The 23,897-nt window shown below is 41.3% G+C and overlaps 2 protein-coding genes and 1 long non-coding RNA gene across 14 annotated transcripts in view; 1 reads left to right on the top strand and 2 right to left on the bottom strand.

Moving 5' to 3' along the window:
• Positions 1-7,228, bottom strand: part of RABGAP1L (RAB GTPase activating protein 1 like) — a 233,879-nt gene extending 226,651 nt beyond the window's left edge. For 3 of the 7 annotated variants that reach the window (XM_071435914.1, XM_071435916.1, XM_071435915.1), the window contains exon 1: positions 7,087-7,179. The gene's annotated coding sequence lies outside the window, so the exon portion shown is untranslated. Of the gene's footprint in view, positions 1-6,104; positions 6,415-7,086 lie in introns of all 7 variants that reach the window. The other 4 variants (XM_071435920.1, XM_071435913.1, XM_071435918.1 and 1 more) reach the window with 4 other exon arrangements.
• On the top strand, positions 6,711-8,238 carry LOC139594180 (uncharacterized). The gene is made up of 3 exons (XR_011680525.1): positions 6,711-6,906; positions 7,770-7,861; positions 7,979-8,238. It is a non-coding gene; the product is annotated as an uncharacterized lncRNA (long non-coding RNA).
• A 502-nt stretch (positions 8,239-8,740) lies between these two features.
• Positions 8,741-23,897, bottom strand: part of CCDC180 (coiled-coil domain containing 180) — a 29,884-nt gene continuing 14,727 nt past the window's right edge. For 2 of the 6 annotated variants that reach the window (XM_071435910.1, XM_071435909.1), the window contains 18 exons: positions 23,156-23,336; positions 22,492-22,638; positions 22,089-22,233; positions 21,763-21,879; positions 21,218-21,340; positions 20,223-20,336; positions 19,340-19,578; positions 18,705-18,757; positions 17,826-17,907; positions 16,787-16,858; positions 15,812-15,878; positions 15,473-15,617; positions 14,953-15,113; positions 14,025-14,162; positions 12,921-13,032; positions 12,573-12,678; positions 11,903-12,041; positions 8,741-10,521 (listed from right to left, as the gene is read on the bottom strand). In XM_071435910.1, the coding sequence (XP_071292011.1) occupies positions 10,390-10,521; positions 11,903-12,041; positions 12,573-12,678; positions 12,921-13,032; positions 14,025-14,162; positions 14,953-15,113; positions 15,473-15,617; positions 15,812-15,878; positions 16,787-16,858; positions 17,826-17,907; positions 18,705-18,757; positions 19,340-19,578; positions 20,223-20,336; positions 21,218-21,340; positions 21,763-21,879; positions 22,089-22,233; positions 22,492-22,638; positions 23,156-23,336 (2,273 nt within the window). In that variant the 3' untranslated portion in view covers positions 8,741-10,389. Of the gene's footprint in view, positions 10,522-11,902; positions 12,042-12,572; positions 12,679-12,920; positions 13,033-14,024; positions 14,744-14,952; positions 15,114-15,472; positions 15,618-15,811; positions 15,879-16,786; positions 16,859-17,825; positions 17,908-18,704; positions 18,758-19,339; positions 19,579-20,222; positions 20,337-21,217; positions 21,341-21,762; positions 21,880-22,088; positions 22,234-22,491; positions 22,639-23,155; positions 23,337-23,897 lie in introns of those variants that run through there. The other 4 variants (XM_071435911.1, XR_011680523.1, XR_011680524.1 and 1 more) reach the window with 4 other exon arrangements.

The following is a 23,897-nucleotide window of genomic DNA, read 5'->3' on the forward strand; positions in this document are numbered from 1 at the left end:
AATAAAAAATGCTTTAATTTCCAAAATTTTAGTTTATCCCAGTGATTTCTCAAATGGATTCCTGCATCAACAGAAAATAATTATATTAATTCCAACTGGAAGCATTTATGTACAGATGGCATCAAATATTTATCCACCCATCTTGCTGTTAAATATTAACATCTCCTTTTCAATGAAAGGGGCAAGGCATACACTGAAGATGTACATTTCTACATGGAGTTAGTTGTTTTAGTGATGAGGGAAAAAAATTAATTTAAAAAAAAAGAGAGCTGTGGATCATTTTTCTCATTGCTTCGTCTCCTTGGTACAAATTGCACTCTACATCTCAGGCAGGGCTTACCCCCTTATCCAAGAGTGAGATACTCCTTGCTGCTTGTTTAGGGGGAACTGAAATCTTCCATTCAACCACAACAAGCTGAGGTTAGAATCATTCGTTAACCAACACTTCAACTAATTTTGAACTTTTACCTATTCCCAGATAGAAAAGTTTTGATCTCTGCTTCACAAGCACCCAGCAGGCAGATGCTGGAGAAGCTACCCAAGAGCAGCCCAAAGACATAAGGTTTAAAATGGCATTAGGAAAAATCAACATTGGCAGCAGAAGGAAAGGTTAGGGAGAAGTGCTCTCTGTGCTCAGTGGAACAAGTCACAAGTCACCTGTTAACAAAGTACATGGAGAAGGATTACATACATTTTTAGCTTGGTTTTGCCCCAGTTTTCACTGGAAAGGCCCACTCAGAAGCCTTCCAGACCCCTGAGTCCAGCAGCAGTCTGCTGGAGTGAGAAGTCCCCTTCAAAAGAGAAAGATGAAGCTTGGAAGCACTTCAGGAAATTGAAAATATACAATCTATGTAACCAGATGGGCTATATCTAAGAATCTTGAGGGAGCTGGCCAGTATAGCTGAGCTATCACACTCTACCACTTTTTGAAAGGCCATGAGACTGTGAGAGGCTCCTTCTGACCAGAAAAAAGGCAAATATCACAACCAATTCCAAGAGCAAGGAGGAGGATCCAGGCAACCACAGATCAGCCAGCCTAACCTAAGTCCATGAGAGGATTATAGAGCAAATCCTCCTGGAAGGCATCCCTCTGCTCAAGGAGCACAGGAAGATGACAGGGAACAGCCACCATGGATTTACCAAGGACAAGTGATGCCTGAAGAACACAAGAGCTTACTGCAAGGGCATCCCTCTGCTCAAGGAGCACAAGAAGATGACAGGGAGTAGCCACCATGGATTTAGTAAGGACAAGTGATGCCTGAAGAACACAAGAGCTTACTGCAAGGGCATCCCTCTGCTCAAGGAGCACAGGAAGATGACAGGGAACAGCCATCATGGATTTACCAAGGACTGATGATGCCTGAAGAACACAAGAGCTTACTGCAAGGGCATCCCTCTGCTCCAGGAGCACAGGAAGATGACAGGGAACAGCCATCATGGATTTACCAAGGACTGATGATGCCTGAAGAACACAAGAGCTTACTGCAAGGGCATCCCTCTGCTCAAGGAGCACAAGAAGATGACAGGGAACAGCTTCTATGGATTTACCAAGGACTGATGATGCCTGAAGAACACAAGAGCTTACTGCAAGGGCATCCCTCTGCTCAAGGAGCACAAGAAGATGACAGGGAACAGCTTCTATGGATTTACCAAGGACAAGTGATGCCTGAAGAACACAAGAGCTTACTGCAAGGGCATCCCTCTGCTCAAGGAGCACAGGAAGATGACAGGGAACAGCTTCTATGGATTTACCAAGGACTGATGATGCCTGAAGAACACAAGAGCTTACTGCAAGGGCATCCCTCTGCTCAAGGAGCACAGGAAGATGACAGGGAACAGCTTCTATGGATTTACCAAGGACTGATGATGCCTGAAGAACACAAGAGCTTACTGCAAGGGCATCCCTCTGCTCAAGGAGCACAGGAAGATGACAGAGAACAGCTTCTATGGATTTACCAAGGACTGATGATGCCTGAAGAACACAAGAGCTTACTGCAAGGGCATCCCTCTGCTCAAGGAGCACAGGAAGATGACAGAGAAGAGCCACCATGGATTTACCAAGGACTGATGATGCCTGAAGAACACAAGAGCTTACTGCAAGGGCATCCCTCTGCTCAAGGAGCACAAGAAGATGACAGAGAAGAGCCACCATGGATTTACCAAGGACTGATGATGCCTGAAGAACACAAGAGCTTACTGCAAGGAGATGACTGGCTTAGCAGAGGATGGAAGAGCACAGGACACAGAAGGCCATTAACAAGTCTCCCACAGCATCCCTACAGCCAAACTGGTGAGACAAGCATGGGGGAAGGGAGCAGTGAGGTGTTTGGGAATTTGCCTGGACTGCTGAGCTGAAAGAGCAGCCACAGCTGTACCAAGCTCCATCCAAGCAGTTGCAGTGGCATCCTGTAGGGATCACCTGAATGAGTACCAGCAGTACCACCCAATGTCTTTAGGAATCATCTAGATGATGGGACAGGCTGCATCCTCAGGAAGTTTCCAATGACACCAAAGTGGGAGGAGTGGTCAGCTCCACTCAGACCTGGCCAGGCTGGAGAAAGGACCAGCAAGACCTTGTGAAGTTCAGTGAAGGCAAGTGCTGAGTCCTGTATCAGTGGCAGAACAACCTTCTGTGACAAGACAGGCTGAACACGAACTAGATAAAGACTCACTTCTTCAGGAAAGTATTTGGAGATCCCAGCAGACAAAACTCTGGAAACAAGTCACCAGTATATGCTCATAGCAAAGGCACCTGAGCACAGCATGGGCTGCATGCAGGAGTTCAGGCAGGAGGCCCAGGGAAGGATCAGTGCCCTCTTTGAGCACCTGTGAGGCCGTGTTTGCAGTGCAGCTCCCTGGTGCAGGACTCACACAGACACTCTGGAGCAGGTCCAGTGGCCAAGCTGGCCAGATGGCAGGAGCACATGGTGTACAATGAGAGGCTGATGGAACTGAGTTTGCACAATCTGCTCAAGAAAAGAGCTCTAAAGAATCCTTATTACTGTTAGCTCTCTAATGAAAGGCTGCAGAAAAGAGAACTGGACTCTTCTGGATGATGGGCACTGACATGTTAATAGGCAACAGACACAAATTGGAGAGTAAATTTCAACTAGCTTAAAGGGAGGGAGGAAAGAAAAAATCACTGTGTGCAGTCAAATGTGGAAACAGATTGCCCAGAAAACTGTTAAAGGCTGGAACAATCTTATCTAAATTATTCCTACTTTAATATATGCAGGGAGCTGGATTAGGTGACCTCCAGAAACCCCTTCCAACCTAAATGACTCTGTTTTAGGAATTTACTATTTGACCTGCCAATTATTCTATATTAGAAACTTTCCTTCAGCAGGTTTTGCATCAGGTTTATTACTTTCAATCATGTGTTTCAAAATTCCAGTTCTCCTGTACATACAGTCAGCCTACATCCAGTGTTGTACACAGAAATGTACCTATCTCTTATCTTCTTGCCCTCAGAACTTCTTCCCTTTGTACTGCTGTGCTTCCCCCACAAACAGGGAACATGTTTTCAGCATCAGAAAAATTCTGCACTTTTAAGCCTACTTGATCTTTAAAACCCCACACTTTATTCAATATTCTGGCTCATGATACAGGGGTGACAAGAGCAGGAAAGCAGATGGCTGTGGCCCATCTCATTGTGGCAAAAGCTGCTTTTTCCCTCTGACCACTTAAAAACATTAGAAAGACAGTTATGCTACTTTTTCCAAAGAGTAAGAAATATTTCATGAAAGACACAATCTAACATGTTTTCCACAAGGGCCTTACTCAGCTCTCAGAGCAATCTATTTTACTAAGCAGATTTTGGTGCCCCATTTGTGTATTTATGTTCTGTTTACAAACAGTCACACCCAACAAACTAGTTTGCCAGCATCACAAAGTCCCCTCTGGGAACACTCCTGACAGCAAATTTAAATAAACACCTTAAAAGCCACAGAGCTTTTCTAATAATCTGCACATTGCTTTTGTTTCTCTTTAAAGTTAAGAATACAGAAAGAAGGTGAAATAAGTAATTTTCAAATGTGTCAGTCTTTTTTATGGACTAGGACTCCATCAAAGAACAAAGAATCCCTTCACCAATGCAATTTACAATAATGGCTCCTTCAACAGCTGTACCAGTATAACAGAGTAAGATTGAGACTGGAACAAACTGCCAAAGGAATGAGTTTCAAAAAACACATCTTGTCAAAATATACTTGAAAACAACTTAACCTTCACTAAAAGGACCTTCAGGAAGCTCAATGTTAATGCCTGAAAGGTGCATTTTAATTCTCACTTAATAGGTCAAGATTAAAATTCATGGGGAGAAGCTGAGAATTATTACAGGAATGATTAGTGTAGCTGGTGGCCCAAAGAGCAAACAAACCTTCCATGGTGTATTTCCACACATTTTTGCATCCTTTTTGTTAAAAGCACCTTTTTTTTTTAATACCAAGATCAAGAGTGCCAATAAAACCTATCAGTCCATGGGGTGCATAAAATGCGTATAATCCCATGACAAATTAATCTAGACTAGAAATCAGAAAGTGTGCAATTACTAAGGTCAGTCAAGTTTGAAATAGCCTTCCTATTACAGCAGAGGTAATAGCAATATACAACTAATTATTTTGAAATTAGAGCTGAACAAATTTACAAAAACCCCTAACAATGCCGAGATCACTCCCTGAAATTAAGAACTCACCAGAAAGTTCAGAGAGCAGAACAGATGAACAAAGGAGAGAGAAGAAGAAACCCACAGCAATTTCTGTGGGCCCATGGCAGAACACAGACACATAGATGGCTCTTGAGTCCATTTAGTGTTGTCAAAAGCCAATAAAAAATTACACCATGGCTTCATAATCAATCTAAGACAGTAGTGACAGAACAAAACAGAGCCCTCACCCTTACTATCATTGCTACCTTCACCACAAGTGAATCAAACCCACAGTGTAGGTTCTTCTAGCAGCACTGGCTTCTGCCATTTACTGAGTGACCACAAAGCCAGGTCCCAGCTAAGGACACCACAACACCTGAGACTGCTCCACTCTCTCCCCTGCCAACACAACTTCCTGCTCTGGACTGAGCCCTATCCACATGGCCAGGCAAGTGAGCTGGGTCAGGAAGTTGTTGCAATCAGAGTACCTCAGGGAACAGAAAAAAGAGAAATAGAAGTACATCTTTTTAACCAGATTAGTTCTTTTTACTCACTTCCTGGCTGTGGAAGTCCCTTTGATGAGACAAGAGAAGGAGCAGCCACAATGCAGACTGCCTTGAAATGCCAGGGAGTACACCAGGAACACAAGAGAGCCACATTGTAAACTTGATCTTTTTGCAATTCCCTTACTAACACCACCACAACCTAATCTGTGAATCACTTTTTAAAGAACTGAATGCTATTTTTAACAAAGCAATACATTTCACCATAACCATCTTAAAGCAAACACTACAGAGCAATTTTTACAGTTCTCATATGTACAGCCAAGCTGTTCATAGCCCCTGAGTCCTTTTGGAAAAAAAAGCAGTTGTTTTAAAAATCAAATAAATAAAACAAAACTAACCCAGCATGATTTTCCACCTCTGCCTAAAACAGAAGGAAGTAGTGGAAGGCTCTGTCACTCATGAGTTTTGGGGTTCATCAGCTGGTGCTGGCTCCTCTCCAGACACTCACTGGCAGGATTCTGACAACACTGGAGTCAATTTGTGCTTACTGTAACTGTATTTGTAGTCTTTTCAAGTTTAAACTGAAAAGTAAGTTATTAATCATAATTATTACCATCTAACCCACATAAACAGAGTTAGCTACAATCCTACTTAAAACCTAGGCAGAGGCATAATTTGCAGAACCAACCTTATAGGCCCAGTAAACCTTTATACAATCTGGAGCCAGGTTGGTCTGACAGGCAGTCAGGATTGGGCCTATATCACAGAGGTTTGCTTAAATAAAGCCACAGCACCTTCTCTGCTTTTAAAAGAATAACAAAATGTTGCCTGTACCATCAACAAGACATCTCTCTGGAAACTGAAAGCACACCTGCCCTTCTGAAAGTTTTAGCTGAAAAACATCGTGGTTGTGAGACTAGAGCATGACAGTGAGAGAGACAAACAATGCTTACCCCTAAGCAAGTTATTTCTTAATTGTCGCTAGATTTTTTTTTTCTCTGTTTTAAAGAAGAGTTTTGAATCTTTTTTTCCCCCTCCTAGGCACACGATGGATGGATACAGCTGTGAAACGCGGTAGGATATTCCTTATTCACAGTACTAGCAAATCAAGCACTCGTGGCGACACAGCTTCGAGAGAGTGACAGCAGGAGCAAAGTACACACGACACTGCAGGAACTTGTGCAGGAGGAGAGTCAGCAAGTCCATTTCCTTCACTGCCGTCCCTGCTTCAGGTGGTACCAGCAGGTTTTCAAGTACTTTTATCTAAAGACAAGAATTTTGTACCAGCTTACGGGTCGGGAGAGAGTGGAAGAGGGCTTGAAAAAATAAAACAAACCACCAGAAATGAAACAAACAACCGAGGAAAAAAGACAAAAAAAGGGAAAAGACAACCAGCCGAAAACAAAACATAACGTAGACGAAATTAGATGAAATTGAATGAAATTGAATAAAATTGAATGAAACAGAATTAAACTGACGCATGCAGACGCCCAGATTTAGGACAGTACTTTGCTAGTCCGGGCTCTTGGGAAGTGACTTCACTTTTCCCGCGGAGGAGGCAGGGAGATGAACGCTTCCACAGCGCTCTCGCATTCCTGACCACGAAAACAACTTTATTTTTTAAATCCTGCCCTGTGCTCCAGCTCCTCTCCTCCCGGAGCGCCACTGCCCAGGGAACTCCACACGCACAGACAAACACCAAATAACACGAAGCGGCGGAACCATCGGCCCGCGGCCAGCGAGGAGCCACCTCAGGTCAGCGGGCACGATCTATCTGTCTATCCCCCGTCACACGGGCTGGGCCGGCGGCTCCCTCTCCTCCCGCGCCCGTTCTCCTGAGGGAGCGGCGACCTCCCCGCCCGCGCCCCTCATGACACCCGCTCCGCCCCGCTCGCCCCGGCGGGGCAGGCCCGGGACGGCGTCGCGATCTCTCACCGCTGCAGCCGGGCCGTCCTCCCCGCGCTGCCGCTGCCTCCAGCCCGGCGGGGCCGCGCAGCCGCCTCAGGGCCGGGACAGCGTCGCCCACATTCCGGCGGCGAGAGGGCGGGCGGGTGCGCGCGCACGGCTGACACGGCGTGAGGGCGGGAGGGAAGGAGGGACGGCGGAGGGGCGGCAGGGCAGCCGCTCTCGGGCAGCCGCTCTCGGCAGCGACAGCCCCGCTGCGGGCTGCCCGGGGAGTGCGGGGAGCGAGCGGCTCCGCGGCCGGCCCAGCCCGGCTTGCTGGCTTGTGCAGCCCCATGGGAGTGCCCCCTCTGGGACACAATTATAGAATGGTGTGGGTTGGAAGGGGGTTTAAAGACCATCTCATCCCAGCTCCTGCCATGAGCAGGGACAGCTTCCACTAGAGCAGGGTCCTTCAAGCTCCGTCCAGCCTGGCCTTGGACACTTCGGGGATGGGGCAGGCACAGCTTCTCTGGGGAACCTCTGGCAGGGCCTCACCACTCTCACAGGGAGAAATTTGTTCCTAATATCTAATCTAACCCTGCTCCCTAGTGGTAAGCAATTCTTCTGGGTCCTGTAACTACATGCTGTTGTAAGTAAATTCTCCCTGTAAGTTCCCTTCGGGTACTGAAAGGGCACAATGCCTTCTCTTCACCCCAAAGCCTTCTCTTTTCCAGGCTGAACAATCCCCACTCTGTCAGCCTTTTATAACAGCAGAGCTGCTCCATCCCCCTGCTCAGCCTGGTGCCTCCTCTGGATATTCCAACAGGTCCGTGTGCCTCCTCTGCTGGGACCCAGTGAGGTCTCACCTGAGCAGAAGGGCAGAATCCTGCCCTGTGCTGCTGCCCACACTAATTTTGATAAATGCTTCTCTCCCACCCATCAGAAAGCATCCAGCAGGCACTGAAACGTGTAAAAATCCTCTCCCACAACTGAAGGACAATGGAATCAACCTATAAATCATGGTGCTCTTTGGCAAAAATGAATTAAGCTTGGCTTCAGATTTTGTACCCTGGTCTTGCCAAGTGGGGTAGATTGTGTTTGCTTGGTGGTTTGGTGTGGTTAAGCAAATATTTTAAAAGTAAATATCTATGCTTAATTAAGTATCACCATTGTTTATGTTTAAATAAAATATGTTTAAATTACGACAGCTTGTCTTGTTGGGTTGTGTGTGAAACAAATTACATTTAAATTACCCCCAGCATCTATACAGCTTGTCTGTGTTCTCCCCATTTCAGATGCAGTTCAGCAAAATCTTAAGGAATGTCAGGTCACAGCCTTCAATAAAACAACTTTAGCACAAAAGCCAGTGGTCTGTGTCCTGTTGCCCCTGGGACAGCCAGACTGCCCATGTAGGCATTGATTTTAGGCTGTTTTCTTGTCACTGGGGGCGAGAAGGTTGTTTGTTACACAGTCTTTTTTGAGCTGAACTGTCATAAAAAAGCCTGTCTCAAAGGCAAGCAGGCAAAGGAGAGCATTTCACAGGAAAAAAAAAAAAAAAAAAGAAAAGCCAGACTCTCTGGCCAGCTCCCCATTTAAGAATTCTTACTATTTGTCTATAAATGGTGTAAATTAATTTACCTCCAGATTACTTTTATCCCACCACAGGTTTAGATAAACCACAAAAACATGGGGAAATCAGAAGAAGTCAGGGAGAGGAGGAAAATTATTTTAATGACTATGGCAATAGAGAAATAATAGTAAGAAGAGAGTATCCCTGGCACTGTACCCAGGCACTGCAGACTGGTGTAGGAATAAACAGGTGGGTAATAAACAGGAGGAACAGAAAATCCAAAGAAGGGGCAAGGGAAGGACAGGGAGGGGTAATGCCATGGAGGGGCAAGGTAAGGTAAGGTAAGGAAAAGCCAAATAAGGGAGGGGCAAAACAGGGCAAGGACAGGCAAGAGAATGAAGGTGAGGGGGAAGGCAACAGCAAGTTAAGGCAAGGCAAAGAAATAAAGGGAGGAGGTCAGCCAGGCAAGGGATAGGCAAAGGAAGGAAAGCAAGAGCAGGATAATGGAGGGAGGGGGAAGGAAGGCAAGGCAGTAGAGAGCAAAGAAGGGGCAAGGCAGAGGCAAAGCAAGACAAGGCAAGGGAGGAGCAATGAAAGGAAAATGACAGCAAGACGAGGGAGAGGTAGGCAAGAAAGGGCAATGGAGGGGTAGGTAAAGCAAGGGGCAAAGAAGGGGCAAGGCAAGGAAAGACAAGGGAAAGGAAAGAGAGGAGTAAGGCAAGAGTGGAGAATGAGATGGGCAAAGAAAGGAAAGTGAATGTAAGGCAAGGGAGGGGCAAGGGCACGCAATGCAAGAGGGGTCATGGGGGACAAGGATAGGCAAGGCAGAGGAAGGGCAAGCTAAGGGATGGGCAAAGGAAGGAAAAGCAAGGTAACACAATGGAGAGGCAAGGTGAGAAAACACAAGAGAGGCAAGGCAAAGGAGGGGCAAGATGGAGGCAGGGAAAGGCAAGGAGGGATCAGTCAGAGAGGCAAGGTAAAGCCAGGCAAGGGAGTGGCATAGGAAGGGCGAGTCAATACAAGGCAGGAAAAGGGAAAAGGGAGAGGAAAGACTGGGGCAAGGGAGGAGCAAAGCATGGCAAGGAAAGTAAGGGGTAACAGAAGGGCAAGGCAAAGAAGGGGAAGGGAAGGGAAGAGAGGGATAGATAAGGCAAGGCAACGGAGGGGCAGGGAAGGCATGGCAATCAATGAAAGGAAGTGATAGGCAAGGGCAGGCAACACAAGGTAGGAGAGGCAAGGCAAGGAATGGGAAGGGTAGGCAAGTCAAAGCTTGTTCAACCAAGACAACATAAAATGTGTATCTTTATCAAGCTGGTCATCTCCAATCAGAGGTGTCTGTGCAGAGGTGCTTGGGCACAGGGGCCTTGATGCAAGGGTGCTTTGTTAGGGATGGTTCTCTTTCACACCTTGGGGAGTTTTCTCATTCATGCCTTGGGTAGTTTTCAGACCAAACCAGCTCTCAGGGGCAAAACTGCAACAAAACCTGTAAACTCTGCTAATAAATATGCTTTAAGTGCCCTTGCACAGAGGGTTCATGTGCACAAACACATGTGAATGGTACCAGACAATACTGTAAGCCAAGCCAGTATTATGTAAAGATGAGCATAGTAGTAATATTAAGACTGCATATGAAGAAACAAGTGGTAACACGGCAAAACAAACAAAAAGGCAAAATTTAGCTTCTTTCAATGCAACAGATTAATAAGAAAAAAGGACAAATATTAGTGACATTCATACAAATTTGTCAATTTACACCAACAAAGCTCAGCAAAAAGTGACTGATCTCAGATGTAGAGTCTCTTTATCTTCCGGACAGATTCTTCCCACCAATCACTCCAACGCTGAATTGCCAGCAGCTGAGCTGCACTTTCTTCCTTGATCTGGGCAAACAGCTGTTCAACTTTACTTTTGTATTTCTGTATAAAAAACCCCAACAATTAAGGAAAAAATTAGTAGTGATGAAATATAATTTTATTTGCCTAAATCCACGTACTGATCCATTGTGTCAGAAGACTACATAGAGGCTACTTATATTTTGCCTTTGACAACAGAACTATATGAATAATTAACTATTAGCTGTGTTCCTTCTGTGTTCCTTTTAAAGACTTCTGAAATTAAATTATCAGCAATATTTAAATTTTGCTAAAATGCAAGATCTTCATCTCACTTCCATTAGTTCCTAAGAGTAAGGAGTTGCCTTCTCTCAAGACAACACAGGATGCACTCAGGCTTTTGCTGGAACTTCTTAACTCAAAAGGTATGAACTGAGCTTTACAAAACTGCTAAAAAGTTATTTCCTCTAGACAGAAACTTGTAGACTACTATAAAAACCTCAAGGCACTTTATTATTCTTAAAGAGTCCATGCTAAAAACATAAAGTACTGTATTTTTAATGCAACACACATGTAGGAAAACACTCCTGTGGTGTGCATGCATTCTATATTCAATCCTTTTATCTAACCATTTGTATCCAAACAACCACATTCCCTTCAAATCTGTGCTGTAATCAGGTTCCTGGGCACCACAACTAGATACATAAAAAACACATGCAAATTGATAGTTTTGATGGCATTTGCCATCATTGACAGTATATTTTACATTCTCCTATTAAAACCAGATATTTAAAAAAAAGTTAATTTAGTTCAGTGGGAGTATGATTACTTCCAGGTCAGATGTATAAAGACATCTCCAAGTGATTTAACATAAAAATATTCTCCTAACTGCTAAGCACTGCTGTTTTGAGAACCACTGTCTGTGCCAGTCAGAGGCAGAGTTGTCTGCATTCTTTCAACAGACTCAGTGAAGAAAGAGTGATTATTTTGATGGTGGAAACAGTAATCTGTGATAGTTGTGGATATAAGATAGATATGAAATATTTTACAGCTCTTCATCTTTTATGGGAAAATCAGCTTTTGTGATCTTCAGAAAGAAAGGTGAGTGAAAACAAGCAGGACTGGAATGGCACTGGGGCACAGCTGCTTTTGGAACTATGATGCTGCCAGAATGCAGTGTCCCGTTTCTGACACCATCCATACTTCTCTGCTGAAACAATTCCCCTTTGTCATGTCTCTGAATGAGAAGACTCCATGAGGAACCAACCCTGTCTGCTTCTGACAGCATCACAAAGAAACGGACATGAGAAAAGATTCCTTCACACAGATATTATGGCCTTAAGATCAGCAAACATTGTGTACTTTAAAAACTTACACACACAGCTAAGATTCTGTAATTGTCTTCTTAAAAAACCAAACCCACAAGAGCAGCAGCCCACTCAAGAGTCCTTGCCCACAGACCCACCTTGTATGCAGCTTGTCTTGCATCCACCACTGCCAGATGGCCCAGGGTAGTCTTAGCTGTTGAAACTGATGCAGTTCCTGTGCAAAGAATATAGTCTGGAGTGTCAGGAACAGAAGTCTCGGGTATTCCTGGCCAAGACCTATAAAAAACCAAACCAACCAAATCAAACTCAGGAGAAAAGAAGTTAAAAAAGAGAACAGATCATACTAATTCATGTTACTTGGACTAAGGTGCCAAAGATCAATGTAATTTTTTTTCCCATAAAAGGTTCACTCTAAAAACATCTTTGTTTAGTACAACCACCTGTTCTTTTAAAGCATCAGGATCTCTCCACAGTATAGAATTCATTTCTTCTGAACAACAATACACAGACTATTCATAGATCTGAATGTAATGAATTGATAACTAGTGGCAAACAAGTGGCACAGCAATAGCAGTGACATGGTATTGTTCTACAATACTATATGTAATTCACTTTTATTTGGATCCATTGCAATCCTTTCTTTAAAATCATTGCCCACTCAAACTACTCCATTACTAGTTCAATAACATTACTAATGAATGAGCTGCAGTTTCAACAAGTGCAGCAAAAAACTATTAGGACAGGGCTTGATATGAGTTCAGAGCAGAGGAATTAGCCAGAACAGTGTCCAGTATCTCTACATACTACCTCCTTCCTCGTCTGACTGACTGTTGAACTCGGGAGGTTCCTGGAGGAAGTTCAGACTGTTTACGACACATTAAAGTTGGCATCTTCTCAGTGGCTATTTCAGTTCCTGGGAGGTAACAGAAGATATGCTCAGCAGAAACAAAACAATGTCAGGAATACAACTGTTTTGGAATAATTGTGCAACTCAATGCTCTTCACACTCAAGAAATAGCTTTGCATGCTTTATTATGCAAATCCTTTAATTTCAATCAAATAATAGCAATAAAAGCCTCCTCTTCCTAGGGACAGACTGCTGCAACCTTTGACAAGGGAGAGGAGGCCTGAACAAGCAATCTCTTCTTTTCTTACCTGCTACTTTTACATCATCAACAGTGATGGTATCATCTAGGTCCAAGAGGAGCTTTTCAGTCAGGGCAGCTAGTGCAGAAAAAAAGCTCTGAGCACACTCAGCAGCACAATCCTGTTGCAACATTGGAGACAAGTGAGAGGAATTCCTTTGATAATTGGATCTCCTCTCCTTTTAGCTTGGCTCTGAAAGACTACACAAATATCAAACCCTGCCATTCTGCAGCAGCTGCAGATAACAGACATAAGGCTCAAAGTTGCATATAAAAGCATCTTAAAGTGTCTCTGCAGTATTCTTAACATTGCCTGATATCTAAAGATCAAAAAACTGTAGAGTTTTGAGTACAGGTACCTAGAAGTTACACATTTGGGTTAACATGATAAAAACAGCTTCTAACCAAAAAGATCATTTTGGAATTCAGGTACTTTGGGTGGAAGTGCTTAGCCCAGGTGTTACTCTCAATCAGGCATTTGTGTTTCTGTGCCTGTATGCAGAGTGAGGAGTAGAAGGAGATACTATGGAATTAAAAATATCAGTACTCTGCAGACAGTGTAGAATTTGGAGTAAGTGGCCTGAGAGAACTAAACAACAGGCTTTAATGCAGGGGAACCAACCTTCAATTAACCCAGGGATGAAGGGGGAAAAGTATTTTGATTCCTGAATCTCTCCTGTAAACTCAGCTTATTTCAGTTCTTCATCTTGTAGAAAAGTGACATTATTTGCACTAATGAAATGCACAGAGAAGAAACTGATGCCTTCCAGGCATCTGTTATCTGGAAGTAAGAGAACTAACCAGAGGATGTCACCACCACAGCCAATACTCTTCCCCACTATTAAGCTCACAGACAGTAGATTCTATGAATGATATAAAATATCAGTAAGTTCCAAAATGTATCTAAGCAGTTGTGTGTGTGCAGATATATTTATGTCTATATTGATCTAATGCTGACAATACATCACTTAAGAGTTTAGCAATATATGAACAGGATTGCTTAAAACTGAAAAAAATTTCAAGTTTCCTTTGGGGAGGAAAAATGTATCCAAAATTCACCCTTCTTGCCAAATACAACATTTAAGTTCACATTAAGCAAGGGCTTTACAGTTACCTGCAGCATCTTTGTGTTAAGGTGAACACCATCAGTTTGATCTTTTTGCCTTTTTATCTCCTCTTGGCACAATGCCTCCAGCTGAAGGCAGTTATTTGGGTGTCCTAGGGAGTAATGCAATTTTCTCCTGTGCGTAGTCTTGAAGCAAGTATGTAAGAAAGAAATGCCTTCAGTAAAGAATATACTGTGAGTCATAAAGAGGAAGAAATAAACCACAAACATTTTCTATAAAGGTATTCAGAAAGACAAGGAAAATGGAGCTACTTCTTTGCTGTCTGGATATAAGCTTTGCAGTGCAATGTGCACCAAATTGCCTCTCTGCTGGCCTCTGGTCTCACTTTGGGATTTATTTTCAATAAAAAATCATCTCTCCTACCATGTGGTAAATAAAGTATTTTTTGTATCTCTATATTTGTAATTTTAACCTAATTTTTAATACTCAGACACAATCTCAAGACACTTGAGCATGTTCTGTGTGATCTCCATTATGATTCTGTTCTCAGTTCTGATATCGCTTGACAAAATTGCCTCTTTTATGAATGATGGTAAATATAGTATTTCATTATCCCTACATCACAGTTCTTACAGAGGAGTGCACCCATACAGTAGGAGCTGTCTGGCCATACTCCAAGGTCACAGCCACCACAGAGCTGACAATCCAAGTGTAAGATGACAGGCAGAGCTGAGAAGATTAGAAAGAGGCAGCCCAGTGCTGGAAGCTGGGAGAGAAGGGACAGAGTTCCATGAAATCCAAAGCTTCCAGGAGAACTAAGCAGACTAAGTGCAAACACAGAAAACTGTATCTGTGGTCAGCTCAGCAGAGAGTGCTGAAGCAAACAGTGAGAATGAGAAAAATAAAATGTTATCACTCTGATGCACTTACCATGGGTTACACTACAAAGCGTTCCAGAATGCCCATGATACATACCTTCATATCTTCCCAATCTTTCAGCTGTCTGTTGAAGAGATGCTGAATATGACCAGTAAAAGAGCTGAGCTTCTGCTCATGTTCTTTTAAAAGACTTTCCACAACCAGCTGGGAAACAGAAGAGAGCTCCTCCTCAAACCACTTCAGCTGATCCTGAAATTCTTTTTGGAAAAGACAGGGTGTGCATGTGACACAAACAGCCTGGAATTTTTTCTCCCAGAGATTGTGTCCCTGACATTCCTTTTTCTAGGTGCAATGCTTTGAGAAACATACACTTACTCAAAGATGTGACTTTGTACAGGTCTTTTAACTTAGTCAAGTGCCCTTTGCTACACTTTTTGTAGCTGATAAAACATACAAAAAGAATATTGGCTCAATATCCAGTAAAGTCAACTGGAGTTTTTCCACTGAGTGTCATGGATTACGACAACAATGTAATTCTTGCTCACTGCAATTTTCACCTTACATACACATGAAAATTACATACAAGAAAATGCAAGTCTTAACTGAATGAATTTACCTCCAAGACAGAAATTGTAGTAATCATCTGTCTGCCTTTGGTATGACAGTAGTTTCACTCGGATCATTTCTGCCCAATGTTCAAATGTGTCTGGCAGATCGTCAAGCATTCCCAAGTAAGGATTCTTCTTGTCTCCATAGAACTCCTGCAGAAGGGAAAGATAAACCAGAAAAATGTTGATAACACATTTAAACACATCATATCTAGGTAAGTAACAGTAGAAGAAGAAAGGAAAATTTCTGGACAGTCTACCAAATATTGAGAGAAGCAAATAATTTCTCTAACACAGGAGCACACCTATGAAAGCAGAACTGACTAAAGAACATGACATTTCCTTACCTCACCCAGGCAGAGCAAGGTGTTGTTACCATTCCAGAGAATATTCATAATAATCCCCTTAAAAGTACTGAAAACCAAAAAAATAATAAAAAAAAATTAAAATATCATCACACTGTTAAATAATCACACTGGCAATATTAATTGTTTTTCAAGTATTTTGTTCAGGTTAATTTTAGTACATTTTTCAGAGCATACACAAACCAATGTTCAGAATGCCTAAGAACCTTCCCCCACATTAGCACAGACTCTCTTCATATGCAGCCAGGACAAGGGACTATTGTAATTGCTCACTGGAGAGCACTGCCATGTCAGTGTCACAAAAAAGCAATCTTAGCCAAATTCCTGTGCCCAAAGAGCTTACCATGCATTTTAGATAAAGCAAAAATATTTCAAGGTGGGTCTAGCTGTTTACTGGAATTATTTTGAAACACTTTATGGAATAAAATTCCCAAACACTTAAACATCTTAAGCAATAATTTGAATAGTTTTGCATGTCATGTACACAATATTTCAGTTCTATAGACTATAGCTGTACATATGAAGAAACAATATATAATTTTCTTAGAGAAGGGGAATGGAACCTTGTTTATTCCCATTAATGGAATACTGAGTAGAAGAATGAAGATATAAAATCTATTTGTCTTCTTAGGTGTGAAAATAATTGAAAGAGAGGCTATTTTAATTCCCCACCCACTTCCCATAAATGTACAAAAAGGGCTCCAATAAGACCTCCCACTTCAGACACCAGACAGAATGAACCAGATGCCTTACATCTTCACTATTATGATGCTGCAAAAAGGAACTGCTCTGAAAGTACTTTGACCTATAAATATCAAGGCTAAATTCAAAATTCAATGGTGAACTCTATGTCATAATGATAGACAGACAAATAGAGAGATAGATAGACAGACAGATACATACATACATAGAGGGTTTTTATAGATGAACTTCTTGTTCTGGAAATACATGACTTACTCAGACTCTGGAGGCTTCTTTCCAAATATCTGGGATCTCTCATCCTTGGTAAGAGATTTTCTGCCTTTTTCACTGGAAAGGAAAAGCATTAATTTGAAACTATCCACAAGTGTTTTCTATCTCTGGCTTATGATTTGAGCTAGTCAGACATGAAACTGGAGAAAAATTAGATAAAACCTAACTCTAGAACTAGTATTCTGTGTCCTGGGTCTGGCCAGGCCAGGGTTAATTTCTGCAGTAGCCAGGAGGGGATATGGCCAGGACCTGGAGGTGATTCTCTACCTCTCATCATTGTGGGGGTGGCTGGAAGGGTCCCTGCTGCTGGGGAATTTGGTGCAGTCTCAGGGGTTTGCTCATGGTGAGCATTTACATGTGAATCACTTGCCTCTCTTGCACACTTTGCTATTAACATTGCTGCTGTTACTATTAGTTTTTTTATCTCACTGCTGTTTCTAATAAATTGTTCTTATCTTAACTTTATTTTCACCTTTTGTGCCTCCAATTTTCCTCTCCAGCTGCTGCAGGGAAAGGGGAGTGAGCAAGCAGCACGGGGTTTGGAGTGTTTTGCTAGGAGCACAAAATTGGGAATACCATTCCTAAAGCATGACAATATAAAGACAGTATTTCCATGGAAAAAGATTCTCAGAATTCTCTTCTACTCTCAGTTGCTCAAAAATTTTTTGTTGTTTTCACTATTACAATAGCTCATTTCATCAATCTGTGGACAAAGCTGAAGACAAACTATTTAGACACACCTAAAAATTAAGCCACATTGATTTAGGGGTTAGTCTATATTTCAACAACTTCAAAATACAAAACAGCAGCAGATGAAGAAGAATTTTATTTTTCCAGTCAAAATCTGGGGGAGAAAAAACCCCATAAAGCTGATCATGTGGACATAAACAGGTAAGTGATAAGCAGCAGATGGAAAGAAGGCTATACAAACAAGCACTAAGAATCTTTCAATGGATAGACAAAGTTTAGGTAAATTCTTGCATAGGAATATTTGAAATGGAATTCCTCCTTTTAGGGGTCTCACCTTTTTTTTCTCTTGGTTTCATCCCGAGATGACCTCTTGCTAGAAGACTTCTGAGAATGTGCATCAGATACCCTCTTCTTTGCTGGGGGAAGAACTGCTTACAGTTAACAAGGAAAGAAGAATATTGCACAAATGCCAACTGAAGTGCTTTTTGTGTGTATATATATTTTGTATTCTTATTCCTATAACACTTCCTTACAATATGGAGGGGACAACTACAGGAGCAATCATTTCTGTCAGACAGTAACCTGCAGTAACCCAGAAGTGGAAACAGCAGTAAAGGTTATGTGCTGGGGCATGAGTCCCAGGAACGTCACAGAGAATACATGGTAGATGGAGGAAATTTAAAGCAAAGTGAAGGCATGTAAAGAAAGAGAATGAATGGGTTACATTCACAGTATTGGTGGCCATGGGGACTTGCAGATGTGGAAGAGATTTAGGATAGCTTTGGAAATGGCTGGAAGAGTCAAGGTCTGCAGAAGAGAGATGAGGAGATGGGAGCACTAGGTAGGAAACATCTGGGGTTACCTCTGTGCTCACCTTTGAGTAATGATGATACAGTGTGAGAAGGATCCCTGATTCTCTGTATACTTCGTGATTTCTGCTCAATATTTCTTTTCTCAACCCCATTTCTCTTTTGCTATCACAGACACAGGCACTCTATAATATTATTATCTCATTCTTCAGTTTTTATTGCTTTAGGAGCCCCAAATCATCTTTATCTAAGTAAAGATGGTCAGGGAAAGAGCTGAGAAGCACAACTATCTCAGAGTTCCTAGCATAGAAGCCACTGGCCTGGACCATGCTAGACCTGTGCAATAAAATGCCAGGAACTACAATTTAGATGAAAATAAAATATTAAAAGAAATACAGGCACACCTGGATTCTTTTTCCCCCGATTTAGGTCTCGGTATTTTTTTGATGGGTCAAATCTGAAAAGAAAAAAAAAATAAAGAGCTAAGTACTACTGCATACCCTATCATTTTATGTTCTATACTATATTATATAGCAAACTAGGCAATTTCTCTATCCCTATCATGTGCTAAATGAGTTAAATTTCTGAGATCATATTTAACAGATAGGATTACTTTTACAACTGACAGTGTATATAGAAGTAATTTCATAGGACTGATTGTTTAACTGGAATTTTGGAATTTCTACAAGCAAAACTGCATTCAAATACTATTTGGAAGTCAAACATTTGTCACACTCTTCATTTTACACTTTGTATATTCAGTCAACTACATAGCAGGTAGTCACCTTTAACTATAATAAGGCTCTAGAAGACAAAAATTAAATACCTAAAATTGATCACTGTATACTAGATGTCACTCACAAAGGGGTATTTTTGGCTATGAGAAATCTTGGTTTCAAAGAGAAAGCAATCTCAGCTTAGACTGATTAGGAAATATCTAGTAGTATTACCTATGACCAGTCTATTCACTAGTTCTGGGCAAAGAAAATATAAATAAAGACATGGACAGAAAACTACCTTTAGGCAAACAAGTACTTACCCAGCTAAATTTCCAATAGCTTTTATTGCCAAATCATCAAATATTGATGTGCCCATTCCACTTGGATTTAACAAAGGGAATTTGTCAGGATCCAGTCCCATCACCATCCTTTTGCTCTCAGAACTGAGACTGTCTCTTGGAAGAGCAGGAGCAATGGAACCTTGTGACCTCCAGTCCACGTCAGGAGTGGCTGAGTGCTCCTGCAATGTCCCATCTATGCCAGGAGTGGTGAGGGCCTCCTGAAATGGAAAGAAAAACAAAGCCCTGTAGACCACAGCAGGCAGTTAGTGAAAGCATTCCATGGACTGACTGACTACTAGAGAAGATTTTCTAAACAGACAATATCTTGCTTCACAGGCTCGAATAAATTTTTTGTCATTCTAACAGCAATGTTGTTACAGCTATTCAGCTCTAAAACACTTCAAAGCAGTTAAGAGTAGTTTTTTATAATCATTTTTATAATCATCATACATAAACAGTGTTTAAGGATATACTCTTATACTCCCAGAAAAGGGAGGAAAGAAAACATAACTCGTTTGATAAAAACAAAATCCATTTGGGATTTAAAAAAAAAAAAATTTAAAGAAACCTGTGAAATATGTACTTCTGAATAGTGCTACACCTTGAAAACAAACTCTTGTGAAGAACTGAGCAACTCATTGCAATGCCATGTATCTCTTCAGCATTTTGGAAACTTGGTGATTTACTCAGCCTCTTAAAAAGGCTGTCCTAATGTTACAGTGTCTTTGACATCTCAGCATAATGCAGATTCTCTTTTCATTTGAGAATTCAAAGCAGAAATTCTAAATAGCCATTAAAACATGTACATATGAAAATTCTCTCAATATTAAATAAAATACAGAGAATGGGAATGTTATCTTACAGTGTCAGGTGGGATATTTGTTTTTACTACAAAACAGTCAAGATACTTGCTCCTCTTTTCCAGCTCTTCCAACATCTCTCTGGCAAAAGCATACAACTCTTCAGCAGTTAAAGCCTGAAAGATATGATAAAACAGATGGTATTTACTAAACTGACTGTTCTAACCTTTTCACACATGCTGACTCTTGCAAACAATATTATTTGCCTTTGTTCTGTCACCAGTTTATGTACACAGATGTGGAAGCAATGAGATTGTATAAGAGGTTGAGGTTTTTGTTTGGCAAACAGGAAAACAGGTACTGACTGTCCAAAAAGGACTGTTGGAGTTTTAAACCCAGCTGGAAATGAAGCATCACACAGCTCAACCCTCCTTGCCCTGATGGAATAGGGAGGAGAATCAAAGGAAAACTTGTATGTTAGGAACAGTTTAATCATTGAAAGTAAAGGGAAATTTAGTGATAATGGTAAATATTAATATTAATAATAATATAAAAAAAAAGTTAGAAACAAGTGATGCACAATACCATTGCTCACCACCTGCTGACCAATGCCAGACCCCTCTTCCTGAACCCAGAATGGCCCTTCCAGGTAACTCCCCCAGTTTATAGACTGGACATGACACTCCATGGGCTGGAATATCCCTTTTTTGGCCAGTTTGGGTCACCTGTCTCAGCTATGCTCCCTCCCAGTTCCCTTTGTGAACCTCCTCAGTGACAGAGCAGGAGACAAGGAAAAAAAAAGTCCTTGACTTAGGATAAACAGGACTTAGCAAAAACTGAGTTATCAACACCATTCTTATTCTGAATTCAAACCACAGCACTGTAACAGCTACTGAGAAGAAATTAACTCTATCCCAGCTGAATCCAGGACAAGGACCTTTCCGAGCAAAAATTCTGTGTTTCTGCCCAGCCCCAAATATAAGGAAACATAAGTCTTCCTCAAAAATATTAGTTTATACCAACTTAATAACAATTAATAACAAGTCAAATTAAATACCATTACGTGCTGATTAGAAGTTACTTCTTTATCTGCAGTAGAATGAACATAAGCATCTCTCTTCTGCTGAATCTTTTCCAGGTAAGACTTTATTGTGACTGACTGCAAATTGGAATTTGCTACCTAAAGCAGAAACAAACTTTAGGAAACTGGAAAAGTAAAATCCCTATTCACAGGAATTTCAGAGGCTCCACTTTCAAACCAATAGAACCACTGATAAAAACTGGTTAAAAATCCCTGGTACTCAGAGAAGTAGCTGAAAACAATAATTCACAAAAGCAGCACTTCAATGTTTGCTGCACCACACAAAAATATTGGTGAATTCAGATGTACATTCTCAATGTGCTGCAAGGCCATAGTGTTCCAGCACAGCTGCAGCAGCATTAAAAATAAACTTTTAAGTGGATACTGACAGAAAACCAGTTTTAAATTAACATAAAGAATTATGTAATATTTGTCCACCATGAATTCAGCCAAAATCTCCTCAAAGGTGTAAAAGAAAATTATATTGAATTTAAGCAAAGTTCTGATGTTCCTGTTTGTACCTCTGATTTGATTTGCTGTCGTAGCTTTCTCAAATATTGATGGACCTTCTCCATAAAGGCTCGGCTCAGAGACAAAGAAGCAAACTTTTTTCCACACTGCTTGAAAAGTTCAGTAGCCTTTAAGAATGTCAGAAACAAAAGACAGGACAAGATAATTTTCACTTATTAAAACTCAAATGATAGAACTTGCCATTCTACTAATTTTTTCCATCACGTGACTGCCGAACAGGACAGACTTACAGCTCTAATCTGAAAGGAGGCTGACTGCAAATTGCATCAAAAATGTCAATAGAAAACATCATTTGAAATCATATCAATCTGCATACCTGATTCAAGCAGCTCGATTTTATTTGCTCCACATCTGTCTTGACTGAACTTTCAACCAAGTCAATTTGCTTACTTTCTTTCTGGAGACACTCGTTGAAAAACTTTACCTCCTCAGATGCAAAGTTACCACTCTCTGAAAATAATCTGAAAGCAAACATATAAACAATTGGCTGTGAGTCATTTTACTCCAAGACCATTTCAGCTAAACAGCCCTGAAACAACACAAATGTGATGAAAACAGCAGAATAATTGTGGTTTAACAAGATACATTTCTTTTTCTAAATAGGAAACCAGATGAAGAACAAAATAAACTTTACTTTTACTGTTCTGCCTATGCAACAAACACCAATTCACAGACCTAAGTCATCATTTATAAACAACACTTCCATGAAATCAATGTACCTGCAACTTTTGAGAAAATCCACATTGGAATCCCTTAATCTTCCAAAAGCTTCCTCCAAGTGCTGCTGGTAACTTCTCACAGTAACCCTGATTGATTCCAGCTGGTTGCAGAGCTCTGATTCCAGATTACTGCTGGAAGAAGCTGACCTAACAGCAAATAATAAAAGACAGGGAAAACATGTCTGAAGAGGAACACACAGGATGATTCAGCAAGTGCTGGCTGTAAAGACATGAGAAAAACTGAGGACTCCAAAGTGATTTATGACTCTCAAAGCAACTCCCCGAGCTGGGATGGTTTGGATGAACCCATGGAAGATATCAGCAACAGCTGATACTATTGGGCACTTTTCTTCAAAAACAGTCAACTGAAATTACTGTGCATGTTCAGTAAACTGGGTAAAATCTAAACAGATGAAACATCTTTTCTACTTAAAGACTGCCAGCACTTTGAAAGGAGATGAGAATTCCCATGTGTTCAGTATTGATTTTAATTTCATCAGGGAAAGAGAATGAAATTCTTTATGTTTTCAAGTTTTATGAAGTAGTCTTCCTTGAAGAGCAGTTAGATATAAAACAGGTTTGGAATGCAAACCATAAACATCTCAGACAGCAACCAGGAGTATTTAACTAGGGGGATGCACAGCAACAGCAGTGGCACACTTACTGCTCAGTCACAGGAGCGTGGAGCAAGTCATACTCCAAGGTTTGGACCAGGGAATGGAAGTTTGTGTTGAGGTTCTGTAGCTGGTCTGAAAATCTGAGGAATTCAGCTTTCTCCCTTTCCAGGCTTTCTGCCAGCATTGCACAGTGGCACTCAAGGTGCTCTTTGTGAAGTGACAGCTCCGCTGAGAGGAAAGGAAGTTTACAATAGGGACATTATTTCCTCTTTACTGTGAGCTAGCACAATGCCCAGTTAACCTGTGATCAACTGCAGCAGCAAAATAAACAAAGCCAGAGCTCATAGTCACTAAAACATACAAATTAAATACATTCAATTTCATTTCTTTGACTTTTCTCCTGTGAAAGACATATATCCTTAACAGCTCCTAATCCATTCAAACCACAAATGTCTCCTGTTTACACTAAGCATTTTCCTTTTTTTTTGGTCATTGCTGATATCTCCATTATCTCTCTGTTGTCAGTCTTGTAAGAAAACTAAAGGTAATATTTTTTTAATAGAAAATACACTTTTCCTGGTTTTGTGAGGGAAAGAAAAAAATAGGTTTTGGTCTCTCTTCTGGAATGATAGCTGCATAAATCAAGAGTCAGCCCATCACCTCAAGAAAGATACCAGAAGAAGCACCTGTCCTCTCTGCAGAAAAAGGGAAACTGAAAAATTATTTGCCTGTTCTTCAAAAGAAGAATTTTTAGCTTATGTATTAAAGGCCAACAAACCAAAATATTTT

The sequence above is a fragment of the Agelaius tricolor genome, unplaced genomic scaffold (assembly GCF_023055355.1).
Source record: "Agelaius tricolor isolate 1412-34295 unplaced genomic scaffold, bAgeTri1.0.p SCAF_11, whole genome shotgun sequence".
NCBI classification, from domain to species: Eukaryota; Metazoa; Chordata; class Aves; order Passeriformes; family Icteridae; genus Agelaius; species Agelaius tricolor.